This window comes from Protopterus annectens, chromosome 3.part1 (assembly GCF_019279795.1).
Source record: "Protopterus annectens isolate FY-2018-M chromosome 3.part1, PAN1.0, whole genome shotgun sequence".
NCBI lineage: Eukaryota > Metazoa > Chordata > Ceratodontiformes > Protopteridae > Protopterus > Protopterus annectens.
Window position 1 is genome coordinate 140299333 of NC_056732.1, and position 20065 is coordinate 140319397.

General features: G+C 39.1%; 1 protein-coding gene across 1 annotated transcript in view; it reads right to left on the reverse strand.

The window, feature by feature from the left end:
• Positions 1–20065, reverse strand: part of ODAD2 (outer dynein arm docking complex subunit 2) — a 1637397-nt gene that overhangs the window by 209853 nt on the left and 1407479 nt on the right. Inside the window, exon 18 of the mRNA XM_044066670.1 lies at positions 4640–4861. Within this exon, the coding sequence (XP_043922605.1) occupies positions 4640–4861 (222 nt within the window). The remainder of the gene's footprint in view (positions 1–4639; positions 4862–20065) is intronic.

Consider the following 20065-nt stretch of genomic DNA (forward strand, 5'->3'; position numbering starts at 1 on the left):
ATGAGCAACAATTATGATTTGTTTTACGCTTCAAGTTCCAACTCCTGAATCAGGAAATGAGCCACCTGACCAAAAAGGAATCCTTTAGTAATAGAAGTATATTTAATATAGTGTCATTTTAACCTTCCTAATCATAGCTGTAGACACTAATGAAAAAACGCAAGGAGAATAAGTCTAAGATGACTTCCCTGTTAAGTTTAGCAAAAGCATATTGGTGTCAAGCAGGAATGGAAACCAAATCATTACATAAAAATCAGGCTACTGAATGTGCCAAAAAAAACATCTGTCCTTGATTTTGCAGAATGGTCTGGTTTCTGTCATATTTTTGTACTGTTGATTTATGCTTATTACTCAGAAAGTGCCTGTTGCTCTGTGTGTAAGTAGCAATGCTTTAATGACCATCGGGTAAGCTTGTCTGAGATCGTAAGATGCAAGTAAGCTTTAATAAGCATACTGTTAAAGAATTGCCAACATTGAAAGCCTTTCTGTTGTTGCCATGCAGAGAATACTTACATAACTAGATAATGTATAAGCCTTGGGTATTGAAATGCATATGACAGTATTTGTAATAAAGGACATTATTTTAAGAAGCTCATTACACTTGGAGACTTCCAGTCATCTCTGCAGGCTTTACCCATAAACTAAACAGAATGCCAAACTATCATGTGTGGTCCATAACCTGTACAGTAATCCTTTAGGCAATGTATCTTGAGCTTGTTTCTTGTTTGCTTTTCATTTTTTACTTTGATCATGTTTTCCCCATGAAACAAGTAGATAGTTGTCAGGCAGCAGGTCTTTTTTGGATAAGAAACATTTTACAAGTGGGGGCATCACAGAGATTGCTACTTTCAGCATGTTACTTGGTACTTTAATAAAGCTGAATATAAATTATAATTAAAACTGCAGTGCAAGAAGAAGTGGTTTGAGTTGAGTGCTGCTTGTTTTTCTTATACATGATTTTGACTGGCATTCCAGTAATGTATTTAAAAAGCAATTTATTTTTTCATGCCTCATAACCTTTTTGTTTCCATATAGATATTGAGTAAGCTGTCATGCAGCCATTGCATTGAAATATTTTTTTTCTTCTACACTTCATTTTGTCTTGATTGGACTCTCATGACGGTTTAGCACCCAGGGCAGCATATTTAATTAAAGTTAGTTTTTGTGGTTTTGAGCATAGCTCCTCCCCTTTCTAGTTGGCCACACCCCTTCCCATTGACCCCACCCATTCAGCTGTCTCCTGCAGCCCCCCTTTGATTTGAAGTCAGCAGTCGAAACTACATCTTGTTGCTGGTTGTGATATACTAATGGCAGAAGGACTGTATACTGAAAGTTATAATAATGTGGCAAGACTGTTGCATTGGGGATTGGGCAAACATTATAGTACTGAAGTAGTTGAAACACATTGGAAACATGAGCCACAAAGCATTATAAGAAAATGATGAAGTTTATATCATATAGGATCACCCATTACCAACAGTTCAAAAAATAGACATGAAAAAAATGGGTATAGTAGTCCATGAAAAGAAGACAAAAGTAGCATTGATCATTGAAATTTCCAGTGAATACAGTGTCTTACATACAGAGAGACACAAAGTCATAAAATACCAGGTTTTGCAGGCAAAAGTGAGGGCAATGTGGAAGAAGGATACCCAGACAGTTTAGTAGTAGGAATAATGGGTCTTATAAAAAAGAATTTACAGTCATACTTAGATATGTAACTGATAAATGTAACTCCGTAGGAGTTGCAGGAGGAGTCAGTTCTGGGCACATTGAGGGTGCTGTGAAGACCACTTCTGGCTAACATCAAGGATTGAAACAAACTAATTTCATGAACTTTAATTGTACTTTAACTTAGGAATGGGGTCCATTCCTGTAATGGTATTAGAAACCCAAAAGACTTGGAGAAATTAAAAAAAAAAGAGAGATGGAGAAAAGCAGCTACAGGCAGTATCAGGAGTACATATCAACACAGGAGAAGAGATGTAAGCAAAATGTTCATAACTTTTTTCATACTGTCTTCAGAAGTCTCACAAACTGAAATCAGAAGACAACATGCTTAAAAAGGTAATTTTGTTAAAAATACATATGCACCAGAAAATGAACTGCATGATGGTGGTAGAATTTGAAGAATGAATCCATTTTCCAACAGTGACATAGAACTTACTGTCTTTGTTGTAATGAAAGTTATTCTCAAAAAGACATTTTTCTAGCAACTATTCATTGATGGGTTATACTGAACTGCCTCAACAGTGCACTTCTCTTTGAGTCCATATTCCTTCCCATAACCACCTATTTTGTCAGCAGTTTGGCTGGTATTTTTTATCCTCTGCTGACCTGGAGTTGCCAGTCCCCTTTACTGGCACATACGCTTTGGGCGTGGGGGGGGGGTGGAATGATGGACCTTTGATTCATCATTGCTGTTTGTGGTGATGGGTTAGCTTCATAGTTTGACTTATTAGCAAGCCTTGATGAGCCATGTATTTCCTGAAGGTATTCATGTTGAGGATAAGGGGTTTGCATGATTTTGAGTTTTCTAAAATCCAAAATTCATATGGTCAAAACGATATGATCGAGTTTACAAAAAACTTGAAATAAAAGAAAAAACATATCTACATTTTTTTCAGGGGGCCAAGCCTCCTGCATCCCCCACTACGGTGGGGAAAAGGGTAAATTCCCTAATCCCCACTGTACTGTAATCTACATAGAACTGCTTCAAAGGGGAATTTACTGTTTTCCCCACTGTAATGCAATTTCTGAGTTGGTACATATAATTTGCAAATATTGATTTGTTTTGCCCCCATTCCCCAATTTTTTTGGAAACTCTTATCATAAGGTCTCAAACATATAAATGTTTGCATTTCCAAAAACCTGATGGAGTCATATAAACCAGCAGATAAGCAATGGGAGTGGTATAGGAGTTCACACCTGTATGCATGCAGCATAAATCTGCAGTTGACCATGCGGAGTTGTGCATCACTCCTAGGATTCCACTGGAAAGGGATATAAACCTGTCTACCCTGCAAACATGCCACGCCCTGAGAGATAAGTGGGTTAAGATCTTTCATTTCTCTCCTCCTTGAAAGTTTCACCAGGTGTCCAAGCTGCATCAGTTGTCTGGGTTTTATCCTTCTATTCCTTGGAGCTAGCTCAAAAACTGCTTTTTACCTGACTTTCTATTTGTCATCTTCACATTCTCAATAAGTGGTAAGAGCTATAATAAGCAATGCAGTTCTCATGTACTACATACAGAATCTTCGACAGAAATGGTACAGTAAAAAGATGTAAGGGTCCCAGAATTAATCTATTCCATTTACAACCTAAATTTCTCCAGAAAGAAATTTAAAGATATTTCAATCAAAATAGTCTGTCATTGGCTGCAAAGTTAAAGCAACATAAATAGTTTGATTGTCCTGAAAATCTTCACAATTATACTTAATTTTTCATAAGTTATCACTAAATTCAGGGCAATAGTGCTGTCAGGAGAAAGGGTGGCCATGGTGGTGCAGCGGTTAGCGTTGCTGCCTCACAGCAAGAGGTTCTCCGATTTGATCCTCGGCTGGGGTGCCTTCTGTGAGGAGTCTGCATGTCCTCCGTGTGGTCGTGTGGGGTTTTACCGGGTGCTCCGGTTTCCTCCTACATCCCAAAGACATGCTGTAGGTGGACTGGACACTCTAAATTGGCCCTAGGTGTAAGTGCATGCATGTGTGTGCCTTCTGTGGAAGGTTGTGCGCCGGGCTGGCAACTTGACACCGTAAAACTCCATTGCCAGTCATGAGCAGACAGGTGATCTGCTGTGTTGACCCCTAACTGGGAAAAGCCAGAAGAAGAAGTGCTGTCAGGAGAAAAAATTTACTATTCCTATGGAATATTTAGTTGGATAATCTATATAGTTAATCTGAAGAGCAAAATTGGCTCAGAAGTGTTTTGACACTATTTGTTTTTAACTGATTAAGTTTTCTTCAGGAGAAAAAGGTGTTTAAATGATTTAGAATGCTTCTGATAGGACTTGAATATTAATCATTTTCTTCCCAAGAATTCAACAGCTACCGAAGTTGAAGGCACATGCTAAAAGGCCTCTTCATCAGCTCTCTCTTAAAGAAATGGAAGAAATTGCTTTTTACTTTTAGTTTTCTTTTTTCTCCTCATGTTCAACACATATCAAAAAAAATAATTGTCAACTACCAGTAAACATGGATGTGTAAATACATTATCAATAAAAAATATCTGTGTAAATGCATTATTGTTTTTCTATTATATTAAAGTGGAACACGGATAATAAAAAGTATGAGACAGTTGAAAGCAGATATTAAAAAAGAGGGAAGAATGCTTTCCCAACAAAATAAGAAAAAAACACCTATGGAGCTGTACAGTGTTCATACTATCTTTTTTACTGCTACAGTTTAATGTTAAATATCCATAAAATACTAGCATTTTGCATCACATGACACTTCAGGGTATCCTACGTGTCAAAGCATTTATTTACAAAGAAACTACATTTTAGATAAGGAACTTTTTTCTGAGGCAAACTTCAAATATATAAATTAAATTCTAGAAACATTGGTAAAATATTGTTAAAATAATAAGGATAATAAGGAAAGATATTCACCACTAACAAAAAAATCTAGAAGAGTCTCACCTTAACTACACCATTCTCATGCATGGTAATACAGTTGTTAGGATCTCGAGAAAGTTGGTACAAGGCCTGAGCAGTAGCACGATGAACTGAAGCATCACTCGATTTAAGGTAGCGTACTAAAGGAGCAACTGCATTGGCCTCTCCAAAAGCAACTCTGTTGTTACCCCACATACAGCATCTGGCAATTGCTTCTGCCAAGTGGCGCCGGAGTTTATCATCAGTCTACAAAAAGACATGAAAGCAGCACTGGCTTCATTACTATATATATCTTTTATAGTTGCCTTTTAAATACTTCAATCTATATATATCTGAGTTTCATAAAAAAGAAGTTATGGACTTACCATATCGTTACATGTGTGTTGTCCAACTCATCCTTTATTCTCACTGTTGGGTCAGATCCGTTCCATTGGATCTGTCTCAGCCATTACATCAGCTCAAGGTCCTATCCAAAATGCAATTCCCCAACCACCTCAGATCTTGTTTGCCCCCAGAAGTGAGTAAGCAAATTATGTCATTACAGTAATATTAAAAACCCTAGTATTTCTGAGGCTATAGAGTCCTGAAAAAATCCAATTAGAGCTACTCAATCTTCCGGGAAAGTAGGTAGGGGGTTATGGTAGGTAGGATGTGAGAATAAAGGATGAGATGGACAGCACACATGGAACATTATGGTAAGTACATAACTTCTTTATGTAATGTTGTCAATTGCATCTTTATTCTCACTGTTGGGACCGCATCACTGGCTACCTGATTCTTGGGTGGCTCATGGGAGAATATTCCTCAGAACCATAGAACCAAAGGAAGCTTTACTCCTGGAGTTCAAATCTAACTTGTAATGAGTAATAAAGGTATGCAGCTTTGCCCAAGTTGCCGCTGCACAGATGCTGTCAAAAGGTAAATTAGCTTGGAAAGCTGTGGAGGCAGATACTGATCTGGTGGAATGAGCTTTGATAGCATTTGCTATAGTCTTGTTGTTAGAGTTGTAAATGAAAGATGCACATTGTGAAAGCCAATTGGTTAGTGTTACTTTAGAAACTGGTTCTCCTTTCCAAGTTTCTGAATAGGAGACAAATAGTTAATCTGACTTTCTAAATTCTAATGTTCTGTGCAAATACAAGTGTAGCTGTCTCTGAACATCTAGAACATGTAAAGTGTACTCCTCTTTGTTTGAAATTTTGGAAAGAGCACTGGTAAATCAAGAGACTGAGGTTATTCTCTGAGACTACCATAGGTAAAAAGGAAGGGTTAGTGTGCAGAGAGGCTGTCCTTGTGGACAATTATGTAAGGAGGCTTGAAAGATAGGGCCTTTAACTCTCCTTGCTGAAGTAATAGCTACTAAAAAGAGTGCTTTCCATGAAAGGTATTTAAGCTCACACATAGCCATTGGTTCAAATGGAGAGGATATAACTTCTGATAAGACTAAATTCAAGTCCCGAGGTGGTACTGGGTTTCTATATGGAGGTCAAATTAAAGTTGTACCTCTAAGAAATGCTTTGCAAAGTTTGTTTGAAATGATAACAGAGCCATTTTCTCCTATATGAAAATTGGAGATTGCTGCTAACTGCACTCTTATAGTAGCCACAGCTGCTCTGTCATTGAATAATTTGCAATAAAAACAAGCAAGCGGTCGAATGAAGCACAACGTTAGCAGTCATGTAATGTACAAGACTTTTATTCAAATGGTTAGTGCTTTCACCACTGGGACTGGTGGCTTCATCAGACCATAAAACAATACAAATCCAGTCAAACTATTTATATGCATACTCACAATGCCCCATAATCATTCATAAAATCATTGCAGGTGTGTATAGAGTCATACCCGCTCAAACAGTAATATCACATAATACTATGTGCATCACATGGCCACATCATCAACAGTCCATCACCCTTAAAGGTATATACCAATTCTAAGCACAATAGACCATATTATTAGACTAAAACCTCCATAACTACAACAAACATATCCTGTGGAGACTTCTTGGATGACCCTTTTGCTTAGCACCTTTTGAATTTCTAAGGTTGCATGTTCTTTTTGACTGGGTGGAATGTCTGGAACTGAAACGGGTTCGGAGAGGGGAATGACATATCCCCTGGATATTATGTTCTGCACCCATCTGTCAGTAGTTATCTTTTGCCAGGTTTCTAGGAGCAGAGACAATTGCCCCCTGACTGCCTCCAGAGGCGAGCAATCTGGCACTCTCTCAGGAGTGCTGAAAGGGCCCGCCAAAGAAGGATTCTTGGAACCCTGATTGTGCAGGCCTCCTCTGCCATGAGAGCGGCATCTTCCATTATTGTTCCACCTCTGCCCCTGGGGGAACCTAGACCCTGTGTATTACGGAAAGACCTCTGGGATTTTCTGAACCACATCTTCCCACTACCTCTCTGACCTTTACGGAAGGGTCTGATAGGTGTGGAAAAACGTACTCCAACTGCAGACAAGGTCTTGCATTCCTGTTCACACCTGGTGAGCATTTCCTTCACTTTAGGCCCAAAAAGAGAAGAGCCATCAAAAGGGGCATTAACAAAGGAAGACTTGAAGGGCTCCACGAAATCGCAAAGGTGCATCCAGGCTTGTCTCCTAAGAGCAATACCTGAACCTGCAGCCCTAATTATTCCATCCGCTGCATAAGATATGAGCCTCATGGAAGAGTTTACAACCAAATTGAGGGTGGCAAGCTGAGCATTATCCTTATCTGCTACTGCACCAGCTACAGCTCCTTGGAGGGAGTCTGTAAGTTCCTTCAATAGGCCCCTCTGTAGCCTAGTAAAGGGGGTAAGGTAATTCAGAGACCAAAAAGCAAAGGTCACTGCAGAAAATACCAGTTTCCCATATCTATCCATCAATCCAGTGTCCTTATTAGGAGGATGGATAGAGGAGCTCGTCTCCGATAGCTCTTTCTTGGTGGATGCCGCCATGACCATTGCATCGACTGCTACATCTTTAGTTAAACTTATCTTTTGGGGCAGTTATATATTTGTTTGGCCTTCTGGGAGTAGGCTTTATGGTATCTGGGGTCTCGCAGACCTTCTGAGAGATTAGGTCCATAAGCTCGTCAGGAGGAGGAGTCAACCAAGAGGTGGATGGGTGAGATCTGAAAGCCTTCAGGCAAACTGACTCCTTATGTGAAGGGGTGATGGATTTCCAGTCAGCTATCTTTTAATATCTTGAGGATGTCTCCAAAGGAGACATCTTCAGGAGGTGACTGTGGGGACCATTCCACCTCATTGAGGTCAGTATCTGATGTGATAGACTCCTCAGGGGAGTCAAGATGCTTCCTTTTGCAGGTCCTCTTCCGAGTGGGATAGTCTAGGAAGGTTTTGAAAGGGGGGGGGGGAGTCCCCTGGTGGACATCCTGAGGCCTCGGGTCTCTATCATCCTCTGGAAGGGTTAAATGAGAGGAGATAGGCAACTGACCCAAAGTGGGAAGAAGATCCAATGTAGATTGTGGCTTTGACTTGGAAGGAGTCAAAACCCTCCTCATAACCTTGAAGGCAGACTGCCCCCGCTATGAGGAGTCTCCCGGATCTGACAAAGAAGTTGTTGAAGCCGATGGTATCCAGACTTCTAGGAAAAGAAGCTCCAAGGCTGAGGTAGGAACTGAACTCACCTGCGCTGAAGCCCTGAGAGACAAAGTCATATCCACAGGATCTGACCAGAGATTGTTGGCTCCTAGAGGCATCCTGCTCTGACTGGAGTGAAATGTTCAGGGCAGATGCCTGCTCTGAGGGGACCAAAGGCTCTGCAGCCGACACAGACATGATCTGGAGATCGGAATAGTCTGCCTTCGAAACCGAGGGATAGATTGGAGGAGGAACAGGTACCAGAGAGGGAGTTTGCATCTGGTCCAATTCCTTTGGGCTCAGATCCAGAAAAGGTTTGGCCAGAGCCAAATCTTCAGCAGCCTCTGCACAACCATATCCATGTCTTCATCAGATAAACTCCTGGTAGACCAAATAGACAATGTAGGAGACCTGGACTTAGCTAGTGGTGGAGATGGGAGCCGTAAAGTTATTGGTTCTTGGGAAGGGGAATGGCTCCGATGTCGAATTTCTGTAAGACCTGAAGACATTGGAGCCAATGGTTCTGATGGTTCTGAGACCATCTTGGATCTGGCTGCCACTCTCTGCTCCAAAGAAACTGGTGGAGCAGACAATCAAGGAGTTTTAGAACTGGGCTCCGATGAAGTTTTTGGAGTCAGAGAATGTCGTTTTAGTGGTTTTTCAGAAGTTTTCAGACATAATTGCCTCTTAAAAAGGGATTTTTAATAAGCCCTTTAAAATCAGTTTATTTTTCTGCTCCATACGTGCATATGGAGTGTGTGTATCGCTAAAGCGCATCTTCTCCCCACACTTTTAACATTTTTAAATCCAAGTGTTTTCCCTTCCTGTTTTTGCAACATTGCCAGGGAAACAAGTAGAGAAAAATATAGAGAAACACACACACACCACTCAAGCACACTAGGGAACTATGCAGTAGACAAAAAGTTTTTTTTTTTTTTTTTAAATATAATCATCCTCTAAGTAAAACGGATGAGAAGAAGGGAGGGAGGAAAGAAAGAAGAGGAAAAGGGGGATGTCCTCTAATAAAAAAATGGACAAGAGTTATACACCCTCTAACTAAAACTGGTGATAACAGGTTAGGGAACACTCATTCAAGGAAATTAAGCTATTAGGAAAGTGAAAAGATAATTTTAAGCTAAGGCAAACGAGATCTGAGGTGGCTGGGGAATTGCATTATAAGTAGGGAAAAATGCCCACCAGCTAAACTGAGGAACTTGAGCTTATGTAATGGCTGATTGATCTGATGGATCGGATCCAATCCAACAGTGAGACTAAAGATGAGATTGACAATATCACATCACAATTTTTGCGTAATCTTCAGATTAACTAAAGCATTAATATGCATGATAAATATGGTATTTCACAAGTAGTGATGAGAGTCTTTTAACCTTAACTGTAATAACCAGTACCCTGAATATGAACCTGAGATGTGGTACAATTTCTGCTGAAGAACGGATACAACTGCAAACAGAAAATGTTTATTCTTAGCTGAAATAACCTGAATAACAACATGGATTTTATTATTTGTTTTATGTTTGAGCAAAATGTAGTAGAACATTGCATACTTTGAAAAAGTCCAGTGCTTTTGCCAAGAACTACGTGTTACTTACAGTCTGTAGCTGTACATTAGGAAACAGACTAAAGCAGTCGATCTTTTCTACAGGCAAGGACTCAAAACACAATCAGATTTGTTATGTATTTATCAACATTATTAAGGAATACAGGTGGACAAACTCTTTAAAGTCATTCCAGTGTAACCTGTTATTCATCCACAAACATTATAAAGGGTTACAGAGCAAGAAAGTTCCTACTAATTCCACTATATATACAACTCAAAAAACAGGCAATGGATAATGTCTTCCTCTTACTAATGTATCAAAAATAAAAATAATTTTGACTATAACTCCTGTTGCAATTATAGAAAAATTATGAGTAGGCATGTAGTTTCTATTGCTTCTCAGATAATTTTGACATGAAGTTTTCAATTTTCTTTCAGTTAGGCAGGTGCATTTCTTCCAGTTGTCACACAAATGCTCATTAAATGTATAGCATCTTTTCAATAAAGGCAACACACAATCATCCAGAATGCCTATATCTTTTATAGATGCCTCTCCAAAATGCAGATGTGAAGTTTACTTACAATAACTGTAGATGTTTGGATATATAATTATTGGAGTAGCCTTTATAGTGCAGGATATATCCAGGCAAATATACCAAACAACTGACCAGTTTACAAAGTGTCAGGATTCTTCCATGTTATATGTCTATCCTTAGGAAAGGAGGACTTGATAGTAAGTAGGATGCATGAACATACCAAAACTAAGATCTTTCCTGCTCAAAGCAATGAGGAATCTATAGCTGTAAGTTCCAAGTAAAGTCAAGTCAGAAGAGCAAAAGGAGGATACCCTACCAGGGAAAGTAATAAAAGGGGAATGGAGGGAAGATGCTAATAGTACCACAGTAATCTACTCAAATGTTGACTGTTATGGTAAGTAAACTACAAGAGTATAGTATGTTTTTCATGAGATCATTATTGTGGTAGCCATTAAAATATGGAATCACTGCCTAGGTTCAGGAAGAAAGGGTGAATGGAGATGGACCAGAGTTCAGGTTTCCCTGAAGAACAGCCCCAATTCTGGCTCTAGAAACAGTATTTAATGTGCAATGTTTGGTATACAGGAATGAACTAAGGACCAAGCTGCTGCTTCTAATATAGACATACGTAAGTCTATCCCTTTCCAGTAAGCCCCAGATGTGGCAATTGTTCTAGTAGAATGAGCCTTGACATTTTGTGGCAGATTTTTGCCACAGATGGAACAGTAGACCTGAATGGAATGTGAAACCATCTAGATAATTTTTAGATACAGGTTGTCGTTTCTTCTTACTTTGACAGGACATAAAAAGTTGATTAGATTTCCTGAAATCTTTTGTTTTGCCCAGGTAAAATCAAAGTAGTCTGTGAAAATCAAGGCAATGAAGAAACTTTTCACCTGTTTTGACGGTCAGGATAGAAAACAGAAAACAGTATATAATGACAGAGTAAATTCAGAGAAAACTTCAGGCATAAAAGAAAAGTTGATGCTGAGAGTCATCATGTTCTTGTGAAATACCAAAAAAGACTAAGTTAGTTTTAAGGACCTGTAATTCAGAAATCTAAAATGAAGAGGTTAAAATAGCAGCAGGGCAGTCTTCCAGGTTAAAAAAGAAACTTAAGAGATTAGCTGGCTGCAGGTTCAAATGGTGGAAAGGTTAATTTCTCCAAAACAAAATTCAGATCCCAAGAAGGCACCATATTTTCCTTGGTGGTATGATATTTAAAATCCCCTTTAGAAACTGACTAATTTGATAGACAGAAGAAATAGGGGATCCAAAAGCAGACATGCTAAAATGGCTGAGAGGTGTACCTTTACTGAAGTGTACAGTATGTTGAGCCTAGAATTGGGCAATTTACAAAGATACTAGAGATGGGTCCTGCCCTGTTATGATACCAAAGTGAAAGATTTCTTCCATTTAGATAAACAAGACTTTCTAGTAGCAGTTTTTCTTGCCTCTTTCACTACCTGCTGCATGCCAACAGAAAAGTGTCTAAAATGGAATAAAAGCCTATTATCCTTTAGGTTAGACTGAGATTCTGAATGCTGGGATAAATCAGAGATTCCTTGTGTGACTCAAATCCACAATGAAATGAAGCTTTTGGTAATTTTCCCTGGTTGGTTGCATGAGAAGGGAGAATCAGTGGTGTCTTGGCCAACAGTGGAGCAGCTAGTAACATATTTGATAAGTCTTTTCTTATCTTTTGAAAGACTTTGCAAATGAGATGGAAGAGGGGAGAATAAAGAAACATCCCGTCCAGTGGACTGAATATGCATCTGTCTTCCAGGCCTTTGTGCAAAGTATTGTGAAACAGAAGAGTTTCAGCTGTCTGTTTAGACTAGACGAAAACATTGGTGGGTGTCCCCACTGGTGGACTATCTCTATGGAGACCTCTTAATGTAACATCCAATCAATGACTTGACAGGACCCTACCTTGACACCCTGAGAAACAGTGCCCCAGTCAAAGTCTGGGGCATTTGTGGGCATTGTCTGTGATGGGTTGGGAGGCAAAAAAGGGAATCCTGGGTTGCAATGGACTTGTTTGGCCCACCAGATAAACTCTTTCTAAAAAAAAACCTGAGAAATGGGACTGGAAAAAGTGGAGTGTGAGATTGTTGGATCCAAAATTATTTGAGATACCACTGAAACTTTTTCATGAGTAGTCTGTCAAAAGGAGTCATAAGGATAGAAGAGACAGTGTACCAAAGAACTCCTAAAAATTATTTCACAGTTGAAGTTGCCTATAGTGAAACTTGGATAAAGTGTTGATGATAAACTTGCATCTTTACTGGAGGACAAAAAGTTGTCATCAGAGACATGTATAGAAGGCATCCCAATACTAATCTGTGGGTTGGGAGAAGAGCTGATTTTTTAGAGTCACAGTGAATACCAGATTGGTTGGAAGATTCATGGCATACTGTAAGGTAGGTGTTTTAGCAGGTCGTGGATAAAATCAGGCACTCTTCCAGATAAGGGAAAATATGTACTCTGAAGTTTGCAACAAGTAATCATTGGAGCAGGGCATCTGGTGAAGAATCTTGGGGAAGTGGAAAGATGAAAGCAAAGGGATGTAAACTGAAAATGCAATCCCTAGGCACGGGACCTTAAAAAGTACTTTTTTAATGAATGGGGATATGTAAGTAAGCATCACATAGGTTTAAGGTGACCAGAAACAGTTGTGGGGAAAAGAGAGCTTAAAGTGTTAGCATTTTGAATTTTGGAATGAGAAGAATGGTGTTTAAAAGTGACAGATCTAAAATGGACCATCACATTTATTCTTTTCTGGAAACTAAAAAAAAAACTTGAATAAAAAGTCCCTATTTGCAAAAGAGGGACTGGTTTTATGACCCCTGGTAAAGTAAATCAGCAAAGATCTAAGGTATTAGATGAAGTTGACCATTTGGAGGCAGATAAATCCTTGATGATATGGGAGAAGATGGCCAATGAAGTATATCCATGCTCTATGATGCTCAGCACATGAGAGTCCATGGTTATTGCTTGCCATGCACGAATGCATAAGGAAAGATTCCCTGAAAGTTTCCAAGGAAGACTGGGGTAGGGTTAGGAGAGAGGAGATAGTTGATAAGGACCCACATAAGTTGTTCTTTTGGGAGGACTTTACCTTGGCATTTCTTTTTGAAGTGCTATTTGGTAGATATTTTTGTTGGCCTGACTTGAAATATTTGTGAAAACTGCTTCTGAATTAGAATGTTAATTACTCTGGTATTTAGCAAATGGAAACAAGAATAATGATTAACCCCCTGCAAAAGTTTGCCTCTTTCAAAGTTTTTGAGAACTTCAGTAGCAGAATTACCAAACAAAATGTTCCTCAGTCACAGAAGCATTTAACAGTTGGGCTTTCACATCCTCTAGAAATATTTGAAGTCTAATCTCTGTATGTCTTACCATTGTCTCAGAAGCAGCAGACCTGCAAACGGCATCCACAGCATCACAGGCATATTTACTTGCATGTTTAGTTATGTGAAGTGCTGAAGTAAGCATTCTCTAACATTAGATTTAGCCTCAGAATTTGGAAACTTAGCCAAGATTGTAACATATTAGATAAAATGGACTTAGATGTATGAATGTGGCAACGTATGGCTCTGAATGCTAGGGTGGAAGAAGTATGTACTTTTTTACCAAACCTGTCAAATGTTCTGCTGACTTTATCATTAGAAGAAGAAAACATTCTGGTACCTATCCCACTTCTAAGGAAATAATGGTAGGGTCAGAGGTTTTTTTTAATATAAAGACACTTTAAGAGTATCTGGAATCCTATAAAACCTACCAGGCTTCTTGGGGGCAAGTGGTTGGAATGTGGTGACCTAGATGCAGTTGACAAGGCATCCTCCATCGCTCTCAGAATTGGAAGGCTAGCATAAGGAGACTCCATTCTCTCCCCCCAAATTTGAAAAAGTATTTCATTTGCAATGGAATCACCAAAGGAAATTTCTTCATTTAGGAAGTCCAAAGTTCGGGTATTTACTGTCACAACCTGTAGGGGATAGAATTTGAGAAATGTAATCCAATCCATAACTCATAGTCAGACTGAATCATACTTACTTTTAGAAGGAGTGGAAGAAGATGGAAAAGACTGAATGGCTTTAAACAATCCTTGGGTAAAGTTAAACCATTCTTCCTGATTCCCTGAGAAAAATTGGTAGCAGGAGGGGACAAATACTTAAGTAATCTTATTGTGCTTTCGGGGATTGTCCAGGCATATGGACTTCATAGCTGAAGTCATAGTTCTGACCTCTATGAGTGACCTATTGATGTCTTTCCTCACAAGAATCTAATGTTCACCTTCCTAATCCTAAAATGGGATAATCTGCAGTCTTTCCTACCCAGCTGACTCCACCACATGGTCTGTTCAGACATAAAAGAATCCTGGGCCATAGCAGTCTTCAAAGAGGATGTGCTAGAGGCCCAGAGAAGCCAACTGATAGTTCAAGGGCTGTACATGCTCCTTATCGAATTCATCAACCACAGATTACTTCAGAGTTCTGGATTGTACATGTATTGTTGCTTATCTTTCCTAGCAATTTTTAATTTTTTTTGTTACCTGAAGGAGAAGGTCCTCTGCAGCAGAATCTATTAATATGGCAGCTCACCCTATGTCCCTTACATGTACGGTTTCTAGAAACATACAAAGGGAGTTCAGTCTAATCCAGAAGGTTTTTGGAGTGAAGATTAGGCAAATAGAACATGACCTGACATGTTCTTCCCCAAACAAAAGACAAAACTAGAGTCCTTATATGGGGTTTGGTACCCACAACTACATTTACCCTTTCTGTTTAACATAAGTCAAGATTTTACACAAATCTAGAGAGAAAAAGGAAGGGTCTCCAGTAGTGTATTTATCTGCCTAAAGATTAAGTAGCTAAAGCCAACCACTGGTACTACGAGATGCAAAGATGATGTGATTCTAGATGAGCATACTGATGGCAATAAAGTTCTGACTTCTGATGCACCCATACTTCCCTCTTATATCAGCATCCTATTTTGTGCAAAGGGTGGACATATGAAGTGCAAGGAATGAGTCTGAAGCTTTGTAGACTGACCAGATGTACATTATTCTTGTCAGGATATACCTCGTACTGTAATGGCTACTGCAACAGTGATTTCATAAAGAACATCACCAGTTACAGACATTAGTACATGCAACAGGCTCCTTAAAAGACAGTTTATTTCAAACCTTTTGTCAATACTGCTCTTATTAAGTAAATATATTTTAACAGCCACAGACTTGCTGTAAACAGCTACCCCTCTTAGAGACACCTCGAGACTGGTGAAAAGTATTTTTTTATATAATAACAGTTCTTTTGCAGCAATGTACAGACTATCACTTAATTCAATAACTGTTATAATTTCTTTACTGAGCAAAAGCTGGGTTCAGATTAACTCAGACCCAACAAACTACTGGCCATTATTTGTACACTTTGGAGTATAGATGGAAGTTGAGTCACAACAGATGTACTTTTCACAAACTATAGACATGCAGCTTTAACAGTAGTAGACTCTGTAACAGCTGCATGTGTGTGTGTACGTATACATATTTTTAACAGCAGAAGCGAATATCCTTCTCCTTTCCTATCTTCCCAAGCATGGTTTGCCATGCACTCACATTTCCAAACAACCCTTATCCTTATAAAAATGCAGCTAAGTGCCTCTCATAATTGACACAGTTGTACCTTTCAACAGTAGTTTGCATCTCTTGCAGCTGCTTCACAAATGCCAAGAATTGGGGCTCTTGGCAAATCATTTTGTAATATATATATATATATATATATATATATATATATATATATATATATATATATATATATATATATATATATATATATATATATAAAACATAATATCCATCCATTTATTTGTCTAGCTATCATTTGTTGACTACATTATCACCAGTCTGTACCACTGGGATGGGTTATCACAAAATATCTTACATGTTCATATATTCAGGGTATAGAACACATTCTCACTTTGCTTTTTGTATCAGAGAGTAGACTGGCAATTTTATTGACTGTCTCAGAGAGAAAGAGAGACTAGAGGACACTTCTGGCATGACAAGGGCTGGTCCTCGTGGTTGTAATATCAAAATTGAAACCAGTGATTGTAGAGTGTAGCTCAATAAATTCTTCCTGTTGAGGTTACTGATTCCAAATAATCATAGTTACATGGAATATTGAGTATAACCACAGATATAGAGTCCATTTTTGACATCACTATTTGCATGCATATTTTCAGTCATTGTCAGTGTAAAGGGGGAGACGGGGGAGGGGGGGGGCTGGTCCTCAGTAAGAATTTTGCTAAGCTGTAGATCCTGCTCCCTGACTGGTTTGCTGGGCTGAATATGATGTGGCCTAAGCACTAGACAGACACTTCTCAGAACTGAAACCCTAGAATACATATGTCTACACACTTCAGAAATGGTATGCAGAACTCCACCCCAGGGCCATCATATTGCAGACATACTTCTTTTTTCCTCAGTCTCTGCAATTAACTCCATCAAAAGTGGCTAAGAGAGAAAATGCCAGTCTTAGCAAACGGGTTCCATATGAACATGATAACAATAACAGGCTGTAGAAATGTGCCTCGCATCAGCTTCATGGAAACAGCAGGAACACCCTAATGTATATTAACAATCGCTACTTTATGAAGACAGTAAAGCCTGCAACTGCATGACAGTGTTAGATTAGCAGTGAAAGGATCTTGATAGTCATTTCACAGTCACACTGCATCCATACCAGAATAATGCTTTAAGACAAACAAAACAGGGAATGGAGAGTTGAGCTAATATACTGAATACTCAACTGGATTCATATATGCTGTTACACCTTTAGAATTTTGGTAGAATGCTAAGCTATAAATGCAAAGGCTGTGTGGAGGTCTCAGCTAACATCCCATGGATCATTACTGCAGCAAAACAACTTTCAGCCTCAGACAAACAATGAAATTTGTAATTTGTAGCAACATTTGCACAATGCTGAACAAGTCACTCCTTCACACATATTAGCCAACAATTGCATCACAAAAGAAAACTGTACAGAGAGAGAGAGACACCACAGGAAGAATAAGCTTTGTTGAGAATGATGATCTCATTTCCAAAAGGAAGAATAAGCTTTGTTGAGAATGATGATCTCATTTCCAAAAGGAATGTAATGTAAGCAATCAACTGATGGAAAACAAAAGAATAGTGACCTCTGAAATATGCCTACACAATTATAACAAAAACAGTACCAGGTATAGTTTACTTTCTGTGGAGCTACCTAGCTTATTCTGACCAAATGAAATAAACAGTTGATCAGACTTGCTAAAGTCTTTTCTGTCAGGTGCAGCATATGCTTATCAGCATTCTGAAGATGAAGAAAACAGGAAGGATTTTCGATCTTTTGATTCAAAGCAATACCTGACATGGCTTAGAAAGCAGTACCCTGTCTTACAGAAAAATGCAGAAGGTTCTGAACACATAATTATAAGGGTTAAGTTGAAGAACCCATTTAAAGAAATATCAAAACTCTCATATGAGAATCCAGGGGTGTCTCATAAGGAAGACAAGTCAACAGGGCAGAGAAGTGCACCCTAATGGAGAGATAAGAACAATTCAGGTTAACTAAGTGAGACAGGTACTCAGGCAAACTAAATTATCATCCTCAGACCAAATGGAAAATGTCTTCAATTTTAACAACAAACAGTTCCTAATCTCCTGCATGAACTTAACTATGTGGGAACACAAGATATTCCATAACATATAAATATATAAGCCTCGAGAGTAACATAAAAAGTTTAGAGGGGGTTTTAATACGAACAGTCTTGCTGAATTTAAAGATTTTCCCTAATAAGAATCAGAAAGTATAGTCGTGTAACTAAACTTACCATAACAGTAGAAGTTCAAATGATCACTGCTGCACAGCAGCTTCCAAAAATATCAGAGTACCTTCCACATAATCAAACTGCTAGGTAATTTGACCTGAGATGCCTAAAAAAAGACAGGTTTGAGTCCCAAGCCCTTCAGAGATTACGTGCCAACTGAGCCTTGAAAGGACACATCTAGGAAAAAAATAAATAAATAAATACACACACACACACACACACACACACACACACACACACACACACACACACACACACACATGCACGCGTACACACAGACACACAGACACACAGACACACACACACACACACACACACACACACACACACACACACACACACTCACTCCTTGGCAACTAAGGGGTATTGAGGGAGGCAGCAGCTACTGCAGCAGTGATTATTTGAATATCTACAGCTGTACTATGTTCATCATATTGATAACTGCTGCAGTAGCCTTAGGTATATGGGTAGATTACCCTAGCATTTAACATTTGGGTGGTAGAAGGGAAAGGGTTCAGGAGTCCCTGGAAAATGGTGCGAGCAAAGCCTGATCTAGGCCTAGAGAATGAATCAAGCTTGCAATGTCTTGTTAACCTATGAATAGAGGATCAAGTTACTGCTTTTGGAATACTTCCACCTTTCATCCCTAGATGAAGCCAAGGTCCTTGTAGAGTGGCTTTGACCCTGTCTGGAATAGATTTGTTATGGTGAGTATAACAAAAGGTAATAGCCTCAGACAATCATTTGGAAATATTCTGTTTTGCCACAGGTTGTCCGTTCTTCTTATCTTCAAGATAGTACCAGAGTTGTCTGTGGACAGCCAAGGTATGAAGTATCCTTTCCTCCCTTATTTTTAGGTTCAGGAAAGAAAACAGAAAGATGGAAAGTTTGGCTTAAAGTAAACTTGGATATCATTTAAGCATAAAAGAAGGATTAGTTCTCAAAGAAACCTTGTCCCTATGGAAAATGAGATAGGGTTGACTCACCATAAGAGCTTGCAACTCAGATACCCTTCTTGCAGAGGTAAGAGCAATCGATAAAACTGTTTTTCATGTTAAGAATCTGAAGTCAGCTAGATTACCTTTTTCAAATGGAGAATGTGTTAGCTTCTCTAATACAAAATTACGATGTCAATGTGAGGCCACTGGTTTTGTAGAAGACCTATTATGCAAAATCCCTTTCAAGAGAATTTTGACATGAGACTGCATTGAAAGAGGAGGATATGTGAGCAGACATGCTGAAACAGCCAATAAATGAACCTTAACAGAGGAATAAGAAAGGCCATAGGATAGTAACTCATACAAATATTGAAAACAACTAGCCTTGAATGGGTGTTGGTTATGCTGAGGGCACCAACTAGAAAACCCTTTCTATTTGCTAATATATGATTTTCTTCTAGCAGGTTTTATTGCCTCTGTGACATACCCACACTGGGCCAGTAATCAAGGAGCCTGATTCCTCACCACTGGCACTGGGGAGGGACATTTACTTGGAATTCAAATGGGTACATCTAGTATTTCCAGATACAAACCTCTCTGCATCAAGCACAATTTCCCTTAAGAGGACACAGGGAACACACAAAGCCTGGGGTCTGGATTTCTCTAGATCCATCACTCTTAAGGTCCCCAGTAAGACTCTCCACTGGTAAAGCTGTAGGGTTAGGTCCTTAGCCGAGGTGTCCAAGCCAAGTCTTCTCTGTGGAACCAGTACTTTGTGTCCCTGCCCCAAGTAGCTGACACACACACACACACACACACACACACACACACACACACACACACACACACATTGAGATATGATCTTTCAAACACACACACCTGGGAAACACTGGCACAGATTTACCTGCTGTATCCCCTTCTGCCCAGAGTATAAGGTAGTTAGCACTGCCACCAGACA